The following is a 10,728-nucleotide window of genomic DNA, read 5'->3' as shown; positions in this document are numbered from 1 at the left end:
AAAGGGCCAGATGGTAAATATTTTAGACTTTGAGGGCCATATGGTCTCCATCACATCTACTTAACTCCGCCGTGTAGCACGCGAGCAGCCACAGATGACACCTAAACAAATCCGCGCGGCCAATGAAACTCGATCCACCGCAACTGGCGGAGGACCTGGGCCCACTAAGCGTCCCACGCGCTGCCAGGCCTGCCCCTCGTGCCGGGGCTGTAATGGCCACACTGTGAATCCCGGCCCCAGCTACCAGAGAAGCCCAGCTGGCCACGACACAGACCAGCTGGGCAGTGTCAGTCCTGCCAGATTAGGGCTCTCGTTGTAACTCGTGTTCCAGGCAACCCACAGACACAGATGCACACAGCTCCGGCCTCCCGCCCCGCCCGCCTGCAGAGGAGCAGAGCTTAAAGAGAAAACGGCCAGACCCAGAATTCCGATCACTCGCATCCCAGGCACCCAGTGCCCCCAAAGCGTCCGAGTTGATGTTTAGCCACAGGCCCAGAGCAGGCTGCCCGGGACGGGCAGGAAAACCGGGCCCTCCCTGACCTTCCAGCTGGCGGCCTTGCGTTTAAGACAATCGCGTGGGATTATGTCAGTCATGGCGAACCTATGACACGCGTGTCAGAGGTGACACGCAAACTCATTTTTTTGGTTGATTTTTCTTTGTTAAATGGCATTTAAATATATAAAATAAATATCAAAAATGTAAGTCTTTGTTTTACTATGGTTGCAAAGATCAAAAAATTTCTATATGTGACACGGCACCAGAGTTAAGTTAGGGTTTTTCAAAATGCCGACTCAAAAGGTTCGCCATCACTGGATTATGTGATTGATGAGTCAATTAATAGAACGCAGATTTGACTGACATACTCCAGTTGGAAGAGAAAGGGACTTTTAGGAATCACAGTTGGAACAGGGTGTGAGCGAGGGTCCTGCACGCCACACGCCTCTGCCTCGGGTGGTGTGAGCATCTCGCCGTGAGGATGATGACTGGCGTTTAACAATATGTCTTCCATGTACAGCGTGGTCCCTAAACACCCGCCAACTACTTAATTGCCAAAGAAACAGCCATCTGTCCCTGCACCAGAGGGAAAAGCTGGCTGCGTCGGACCAGCTACTGAGAGCCTCCAACTTCTTGTCACTCTGCACATGTGGGGTTTTCTTAAAGGATTTTACACGGATGAACTAGAAATGTGGAGATTTTACCTTGCAGCTCAGACTTGAAACATAACTGCTTTTCTTTTAAAGAATCGTCTGTCGGAGGGGCTTTAAATAGCCAGAGATTTCACTATGCAGCGCCTCTGACCTAATAATTCCTCCAGGAATGCATGCAAACAAAATAGTCCTAATATGCACATGAATGTTGATGCACGAAGGTCGTCACCAGGGCGCTATTTATAATTTTGAAGAATTGGAAAAAGCCAAAGCGTCCAATGACTGGGATTAAGTAAATGTGTCCGTTTACTCAATAAAATATTGTTAAGGCTATCTACCAAGTATTTTCATTTTATTATTTTTTAAAATATATTTTTATTTATTTCAGAGAGAAAGGGAGAGGGAGAGAGAGAAAGAAACATCAATGATGAGAGAGAATCACTGATCGGCTGCCTCCTGCACGCCCCCCAATGGGGATCGAGCCCACAATCTGGGCATGTGCCCTTGACCGGAATGGAACCCAGGACCCTTCAGTCCACAGGCCGACACTCCATCCACTGAGCTAGGGCTCTACCAAGTATTTTTAATTATACAGGAGAAAGATCACACTATAAGGGTAGGTGTGTGGTTTTGGGTTTTTTTTTTTAAAGAAACACTAATTGCAAAGCATGTAAAAATATATATATAACTGGACAAAAATAACACCAAAGCATTAGCATGGTTCCCTCTGGGTGGTGAGGCGGTCTCTTTCCCAAATGCTGAGCTGGCCTCGTGCTACTTATCACTCGGGTAAGAAAGAAGGAGGGAGCGACGGAGGAAAGAATTGAGGAGAAAGAGAAGAGGCGTTCCTTCCCATGTGGGTCTATGCTCAATGCCTACTTGTATGTATCCTGAACAACGTGCGGATAGTTCAGTTAGCCTGTGTCGATGACCATGACCCTTCTAGAAGGTTAAAGGGTGGGCAGCTCCATGAAGGCCCTGGCACCGATGAGGAAAGGGTGCTGGGGACTGGGGGCTGGGGAACCAGCCGAGACCAGCTCTCGTCCCTGGCTGTGTGGCCCCAGGAACCTCCCTGAATGACATGGCCTCTACTGCCTCGTCTGAGAAACAGTAAGAACACACGCCTGGAGTTGCTCACAAAACACACACCAGATTCTGAAAACCGCCAGGAAAGTAGGCTGGGCCGCATTTGCCATGTTGCAGAAGATAAGGCTGAGGCTCCGGGATGTGTGGCTGCTTGTCCCCTCCCCCTGAAAGTTGGGGTGGAGCAGAGACATAGTGCAGGGCCCAGGGTCTCAGCCCGGGGCCCATGGGGAGCAGCCTAAGGCTCAGGCTTGACTCTGGGCCCCCCAGGAAAGACCTGGGACATGTGGCTGGTCCTGAGCCACCCCTAGGACGCTAAGCGAGGTGCTCTCTGCTCCGGGTGCTGTGCCGAAGGAAGATGGGACGCAGGGAATGGTTACCTTGATAGGAAGGCATGATGCTGGGTGATGGCCTCGCAGTCATAGGTGGAGGAATCGCTCTGTTTCCGTGGCAACGGCCTCTTGGGCTCCTCATCCTCCAACACGCTGGAGATGTCAATGCTGCTTTTGCTGAGCCGCTTGCTGCTGGCCAGACTGCACTCCTCCTCCACCCCCGGGGTGTCCTGTGGGACCGAGGGGAAGGCAGGAGGGCACGGCAGTCACCGGGGACTCTGGGGCCCTGCCTCCTCCCCAGCCACAAGGAGCCCCTTCCTCCTAGACGTGAGAGGCAGCGCATCTTCCAAAAGAAGCATGAGAGCCGCCATCCAGTCGTGGTGGGATTTTAGTCACAGGGCTGTCTCCTGCCCCCAAAGGGATTGGTGAGTTAGTGGGACTCGGGGCAGCTACCTGGGGACCTGACCCGAAATTAGCCCCCCTGGGCCTCCGTTTCCTCCCCTGTGGTCGTAGTCTCTTGCTACTCCTGTGAGATTGAGATACAATATATACTTTGTGACCTGGATTTCGTGGTGCCTATGTCAAGGATTAACAGTCCTGCCCTCAGAGAGGCCCCTGCTCCCCAGGACAGACCCCTCCACCATGCCCGCCCCTGTCCCGCACCTGCGTGCTGCTGATGCTCCCCTTCCGGCTGCTGCTGCCAGGGCTGTCGCCCGAGGGTCCCGCACTGTAGCAGATGGCATCAAAGGCCAGGAGGCCCCCCACACAGTCCCCGATGAGACACACCTGCAGAAGGCACAGCTGGGACTACAGGCCTGGCCGCTGCTGACCCCTCACCCCACACCCACCCAGGGCACCTGGATAACAAGGAGCCTGTCCCAGGGAGGCCTGAGAGCTGCAATAGGGGGAGGGGTGCTCATTCTGGGGCCAGGGTCAGGGGAGGACAGGACCAGGCTGGGGTACGGGGTCAGACTGGGGCCAGGGTCAGGCTGAGGCCAGGGCTCAGCATGGGCTCACAGTCAGAACTCAGAAGTTGGCCTCACTCTTCCTATCTGTAAAATGGGGTCAAACCCAAAGATCTTAAAAGCCTTCTTGGATCTCAGACACCATGGCTCCTGGCCAGCCTGGTCTAGATCCTTGGGGCAGATTCAAGCCTCTTTCCAGGTGGGGCCAAGGCAGGGAGGTGGGCGCAACTGTCCTACCTGCCCACTGAAGCCAATGCCGTCCGGGGACTTGAGGAACTCTGCGTAGACCTGGTTGGCCTGCTCGATGACGGTGGCAACCGCATCCTGGTACTGTGGGGAGGAGATGGCCAACAGGGGCAGCACGGCCAGAGGGACGTGGTCCTGGCTGTTGCTGAGACAGCCCTCATCGTGGCTGTAGGGATTGAGGCTGCAGACAGGGGGCCAAGGTGAGCCCACCGGCATCAGGTAGGGGGCGGGTTAAGGGCTGCGGACTGGGCAGAAGAGAGCACGTGCTGACCGGGAACTGGGCCCTCCACTCCAGGCTCCCCTGTGCCCACTCCATAGCAGCCCATGATGTGGGCCCTGGCGTCTCCTGTGACAGCAGCTCTCTCCTGCCCTATTCTGCATGGCACCAAAGAACCCCCAATCATGAAAGAAGCCACTGGTGCGGATCTGAGTGGCAACTGTCATCCTGGCAGGCTTCCTAGAGGAGGTGGGGTTTGAACTAGGTCTCATGGAAGGCTGTTGGGGAAGTCGAAAGGAAGAGAGAGGGTTGCCAGGCATGTCGCAGCTTGGGGGCGGGGGTAGGGGGACCTAGCTGTATGCTCGATAGTGTGTCCATGGTCCAGCTGCCTACCCTTTCCCCAGCCCCACCCACCTGTCCTGCCTCTGTCTCCTGGGCCAATGGACCCAGCTGGCCAGCAGGGGCCACACGGGGAGGAATTGTCCAACGGCGACCCAGCCCCTGCCCTTCCCTCATCACCTAAGCTCAGACTGCCTGAGGTTGACACCGGGGACAGGTGACAGGGCTCAGATACCCCAGGCAGGTGACAGAGACCCCAGGGTGTGCAAGTCCAGCCTAACAACCATCCCTCATCTCCAAAGAACACAAATGAGAGGAAACGGGCCTCGACTGCAGCCGGAGAGATTTTAATTAGGGAGAACGAGCTCTCTCCCAGCAGTGATTAGGGCTGATGGATGGGCTGGCAAGGCGCTGCCTGGGGGAGAAGGACGCTCCCTCCCGCCACCCCCTCGCTGTCCCCTCCAGTGGCCAGGTCATCCATCTTCCTGGCCATCAGGCCTGGGCTGGGTCACCCAGCTCTGGGGGTCAGATGTCCTGGGGGCGTGGGGTTTGGGGGAATCCTGAGACTGATTATGAATGAGCCCAATTAACTCGGGCTGCTGGAGTGTGAAGGGAACGGAGCCACGGCAACCCAGCTCCCCAATCCTGCAGCAGAGCAGACACGGCCGATTAATCTGTCGAAGAAGCAGATTCCAGGGCCCTCCCTAGGGGTGAGGCCCGCCGCCCGCTGGGGAACTATGAGATCGCCCTGCCCCCTGCCGTGTCCTGGAGCACAGATCAATCAGACAGGTCTCTGCCTCCCGCCCCATCCCACCCCTGCAGGTGCCAACTTCCCTTTCTCTCAGAGACCAGAGGAGTGAGGCCTGCACACCCCGCACAGGTGCTCCCCACCCGCAGGACTCTGGGCACGGTCTCCTCGCCTCCCAGCACTGCTGATCCCTGTCTGGCCACACCTGAGGGAGGGGCTGGGACGCCCTGCCCACCCTCCCCGAGCCCCACGTGGCTAAGGGCTCCTCTCTGAGAAGCCTCGGGCTCTGGCAGAGTTGACATGAAAGGGAGTGAGGGCAGGAGAGAGGTGCCGGCCTCCCTTTCATCCCTAACTGCACGAAGCTCTCGGCTGCAGGTCCCCAGCTGGCCGCACGCTCCATCAGACCTGTGCTCTGCGGGCGCCAGGCCTTCTGTGCCCACGTTAGCTGTGCTCGTACTGGGCAGGGACCTGGGAAGCGGAGTCCTCCGGGCCTGGGGCAGTGGGCAGAACCTCCCACAGGCACCTGGGTCCTGGTGGGCCCCTGGTCTCCCTGTTAATCCCCCACAGGGACCGGGCAGGTTTGGATGAGGAGCCCAGGCCTGGTAAGCGTGCTGCCTTATCCCCACCATCCAGGTTCTCTGATGGTGAGCCCCCTGTCCACCAATGGGGAGAGCGCTTTCTCCCTGTGAGGACCATGATGTGAGTCACGCACACCCCCTCCGTGTGCTTTCCGTGCCCCACGCTGCTGCGCTTGGTGCGTCACACAGGCCAGCACACAGAAGCCTCAGAAAGACTCGGGCGGTTGTTATTCTCCAGAGAATCCCCAAGTTATAGACGAGGAAGCAGACAGGGAGAAGCTGAATGCCCCCCACCCCCTCCGGGTCACACAGCTGGAACTCAAACCCAGGCTGACCGAAGAGCCCACGCCCTGAACTGCGTTATGCTACGCTCACAGCACACGCCAGTCACCTCCTCCGGGCAGCCGCCCTGGCCCTCTTCCTGAGGTCCTCAGTGCCCGGTGCCACCTCCGTTAGAGCTCACATCCCTACTGGCTCTCATTACGTGGCCTGGGAGTGAGGCTGCCTGGGTTTGACTCCTGGCTCCATTCGCTGGGTGACGCTGGGGGAGCTGCATTGCTTAACCTCTCACTGCCTCAACTTCCTCACCTGAGCCAACGAGACCCAGGGCTGTGAGCACAGGAAGTGGACCTGAGCTGCCAGCACTGCCTGGTCCCGGGCAGAGGAGGACTCAGTGCACAGTGCTCATTGCTTGGAACTCTGCTGACCACTTGCCACGGTCAGTCAGGACCTGACATCCCAGAGAGGCCTGGGCAGGTATCCCCTGCCCACCAGTCCCCACATGGCAGGGGGCCGTCCCCCCCACTTAATCCCCCCCTAACAGCCAGCCAGTCCCAACAAGCAGAACAGGACTCACTTGGAGACCAGCGAGAAGGCCTCGGAGCAGATGGCAGGACAGGGGACAAACTTGATGAGGATGTGGCCCAGGGCCGCGGGGAAGTGGGCGCGTGTGACCTTCTCCAGCACGGAGCTGAACGTGTGGATGTCGGCTGCCTTGCAGGAGGGGTCCCCCGAGCCCGTGTCCAGGACGTTCCCCCCGTGCAGCACCAGCAGGAGCACTTGCGTCTTGCAGGAGCGCTGGGAGAAGACTTCCTGGAGGGACATTGGTGGGGACAGAGACAGGCAGCAGGGAGACAGGGAGGGGTAACGCAATGAATCACACACACACACACACACACACACACACACACACATTGGGGGGGGGGGGGCCTGCAGCCAGAGAAGCAGGCACTGTGCCCAGCCTGTCTCAGCTCCAAGTCAGGGATTTCTCCTGCCCCCATAGATGAGGCTGCCAGGAGGGCAAGCCCCTCAATGTCTGGGTCGGAAGGATCCCAGGAGGCCCTTCTTGTTCATCTGAGAGCCACAGCCCAGAGCAGGAGGAGATGCTGCCCAGGGTCGCACAGCAAGCCAGATGAGCCGGATGGAAACTAGGCAGCCTGTCCACCAGGGCTCCGCCTTACATCCTGAGCACGGAGGTGGGCCCCGACAGCCTCAGAAAGCCGCCTACCTCACTGTCTTCGTGGATCTCAATGCTTCCTTGGGCCGGGAACTTCTGTCTTCTCAAGGAGACCCGGTACAGCTCTCCTGAGGGGGAGCAGAGCAGAGCTCAGCTGGCAGGAGGCGTGGGCCCACAGGCCGTGGAGCGATAGCATCGGAGCTAGGGCGTCACTCTGCTCAGCCCCGGCCTCCGAACCAAACACCACGTGAAACCCCTTCTCCTCCTATCAAGCGGAAGCCCGGCAGGATGAGGCCGGGTCACGGTGCCGTCCCAGGGCCAGCAGGGCCACCCTAGAAAGGAGCTACCCTGCTCTTTCCTTCACTAACAGCAACAGCAACAGTGTAAGGGGCGTCCGATGGCTTCCGCTTCCTGTATTAGACAGAAATGTGGGCCGAGCATCCTTCTGAAAACAACCACAGCCCGGCCAGCGTGGCTCAGTGGTTGAACCAGGAGGTCATGGTTCAATTCCCAGTCGGGGCACATGCCCGGGTTGTGAGCTCCATTCCCAGGGTGGGGCACGCAGGAGGCAGCCGATCAAGGATTCGCTCTCATCATTGATATTTCTCTCTCTCTCTCCCTTCCTCTCTGAAATCAATTTAAAAAATATATATTTTTTTATTTTTTTTAATGGACCACAGTTGCTGGATTTTAAAAAACTAATTATGTTTGAAGCTGTCAGAGGCCTTGAATTATGGGAACCTCATGCAGGGGAAGATGGCTCCTCAGAGAGGCAGCATTGGGAGTCACACTCATGGCCACTCTTCCCCTCGAGCTATGGGGGAAGCCAGCGCTGCCAGAAATGTTCTCCTCACCCCCCTCAGTTGCCTGGCTCAACGCCCCCACCTTCAGGAAGTGCTTCTTGGCAGCCAACCCTCCCTGCTCTCTCTTTCCTCCAACACAGACACTACACTCCTGGGCCAAATCTGGCCCATTGCCGGTGTTTATAAATAAAGTTTTATTGGAACACAGCCATGCCCATTCATCTGCGTATTATCTGTGGCTGCTTATGTGCCACAGAGACTTGACAGCCCGCAAAGCCTCAAATATTTACTGTCTGGCCCTTTAAAGGAAAGCTGGCTGACCCCTGATCTAATGCCTGAATATCACTGCTCTGGACTCTCAGGTGCAGAGAGACCTCAAAGACCTCCGGCAGCCCCCTCGCTGCCTACAATGATGCGGCCACCACGAGAAAGTGAGGAGTCCTTCCTTCCGTCCAGCTGGCCCCTCTCCCCTTGAGACGGGTACTACTTTCTCTGTGTGGCTGAGCCTCGCAGCTAGACTGTGAACCACTTGCTTGCCTTCAATGACAGGGAGCTCATCTCTTAAGGCAGCTGGTTCTAGGCAAGGATGGCCCTTTCCTTCTTCTCACTTTCCCCCCACCCCCGCGAGAGCCTGCTGCACCCTCCCAGGAAGCACACTGGGGAGGGTCCTTCCCAGGGGCTTTGCGGGCAACCCTGGCAGGTGGGTTGGTGTGGGTGGGAGCCCCGGCCGGCCAACAGCCAACGTGTGTCTGTGTCATCATCTCCTCAGACACTGCTGGCCCCAGGGGAGGGTGCATCTGCCAGGAATTCCAAACGAGAAGCTTTGCTCAGCAGGGAAGTGCATTTTTGCAATCGTCTGTCCTCGCAGACACAACCCTGGTCTAAGGGTAACTGCTTTATGAGCTCAGAGCTGCTGCCCACACAGACAGGAAATCATTTTGTAAATGATGGAGGGCTCTGGCGTGGAGGAGGAAGAGGAAAAACTTGTCCTGAGGCCTGGCTCTGCCCAGCACTTCCTAATGCTCCTTCCAGGGGCTCCGACTCTCCTGCCTTAGTTCTAACATCCTATACCTTGCCCTGGACCTGGCCAGAGGACACCTGGGCCCTGCCCTCGGGACAGCGTCAAAATAAACAACAGCAGTAGATGGTTCTGTTTTACCGAGGACGGATGTCCCAGGCACTGTGTGCTGTACAGGGATCATCTCGTTCGTCCCCACCAGTAACCTTGGGTTTTGGTCCTGTTATTACCCCATTTTACAGATGAGAAAACTGAGGCTCAAGCAACCTAAGTCATTCACCCCTGGCCACACAACTGAGAAGACTGAGCGAGCTGGCACGTGAACCCAGCTAAGAGTGCCCCACACTCAACAGAGGACAATGCTTGACAAAGTGTTCCCTCCTCCATCTGACATCCACGGCTTCTGGGGGAGGTGGACACGAAAATCCTCACTCTGCAGAAGAAATCGGAGCACAAACCCATAAGTGACACCCCAGAGATGGGAGCCCAGTTTGCCCTGGGGGACCAGTTCACCAGCAACAGAAAGAGGGAAGCCAGGTGTGGCTTTGTGTGTGCAGCCTCATGTGCGGCTGAAGGGCAGGTGGCCCGGGAGAAGCCAGGAGCCGGCAGGGCTGAGTCCGTGGGTGTGGAGCCTGGGAGGGCCCTGATCTGGGCCTGGGAAGGACCCTTTGGAAACCATGGACTTTGGAGCCAGAACACCTGAGTTCAAATCTTGGCTCTTACCAGCTGTGTTATCTGCACCTCGGTTTTCTCATCTGGAAAATGTGGATAATCATGGCAGTGACCTCCTAGAATGGTGATGAGGATAAGCGAGTTCATGTACAGAAAAGGCTTAGAATGGGAACTGGAACATAGTAAATGCTATGTAAGTGATGATTATTATTATCATTATTATTACGATTATCATCCAGGGTGCATTGGGAGGCTTAGGATTACAGCTGATAAGATAGGGCCAACCCTGGCTGGTATGGCTCCGTTGGTTGAGCGTTATCTCATTCACTGAGAGGTTGCTGGCTCAATTCCAGGTCAGGGCACCTGCCCAGGTTTTGGGCTCAATCCCCAGTAGGGGGTATGTAGGAGGCAGCCAATCCATGTGTCTCTCATCAATATTTTTCTCTTCCCGCTCTCCCTTCCTCCCTCTCTAAAAGCAATAAAAGCATATTTAAAAAATAAATAAAAAAGATGGGGCCAGAGGCTGATGGGGACATTGCCGCCCCCACACTCTCCTGCCTGTCCCCAAGTCCTCCCTGAGCCCTGGCAGGCTCCGGGCCTCGCTGGGCTGGGTGCCTATTTGCACTGGGGAGCCTGCGTGCTGTCTGATTACAGGATAAATACTGTGATTGCCGCAAATTACCACAGCGAGGCTATAAATAAGTCGCAGGGAAGACATGAGGGTCCTGCCATTCGCGGGCACCATGCCCCCCCATTTGGTGGGGGCTGCATCCTGCACCCTCACCGATTACACAGACGGGGAGCACCCACATCCTTGATCTGCCTGGCTCATTGCTGTGAGACCCAGCTCCCCGGGGGCCCACGCGATGTTCTGGGCATCAAATCAGGGGACAAGTGCTGTATCCTGGCTGCAAACTCTGCTGAGGCAGCTCCTGGCTTGGAGGGTATGGGAGGCCAGCAGGTTGTCCCAGCCCATCAGGTCTCGGCTCTGACCCCTGGAGAGTCGACTACCAGGACCAGAGTGCGTCCCCGCCTTCCCAGAAGCCTCTGCGGACAAGCAGAAAGGCCGCCTGGGGCCCCCTGCCTGTTCCTCCCCAACAAGGGCTCTCTCTGCTCTTCCAA

The 10,728-nt window shown here is 56.8% G+C and overlaps 1 protein-coding gene across 1 annotated transcript in view; it reads right to left on the bottom strand.

Moving 5' to 3' along the window:
* PITPNM3 (PITPNM family member 3) overlaps nucleotides 1–10,728 on the bottom strand; it is a 70,027-nt gene that overhangs the window by 22,477 nt on the left and 36,822 nt on the right. Inside the window, exons 6-10 of the mRNA XM_006756301.2 lie at nucleotides 7,165–7,241; nucleotides 6,514–6,749; nucleotides 3,767–3,956; nucleotides 3,228–3,350; nucleotides 2,613–2,794 (exon numbers count right to left, since the gene is read on the bottom strand). Coding sequence (XP_006756364.1) covers nucleotides 2,613–2,794; nucleotides 3,228–3,350; nucleotides 3,767–3,956; nucleotides 6,514–6,749; nucleotides 7,165–7,241 — 808 coding nt within the window. The remainder of the gene's footprint in view (nucleotides 1–2,612; nucleotides 2,795–3,227; nucleotides 3,351–3,766; nucleotides 3,957–6,513; nucleotides 6,750–7,164; nucleotides 7,242–10,728) is intronic.

This window comes from Myotis davidii, unplaced genomic scaffold (assembly GCF_000327345.1).
Source record: "Myotis davidii unplaced genomic scaffold, ASM32734v1 scaffold1394, whole genome shotgun sequence".
Classification (NCBI taxonomy): domain Eukaryota; kingdom Metazoa; phylum Chordata; class Mammalia; order Chiroptera; family Vespertilionidae; genus Myotis; species Myotis davidii.
Note: the sequence above shows the minus strand (reverse complement) of the source record. Positions and strands in the feature narration are given on the sequence as shown.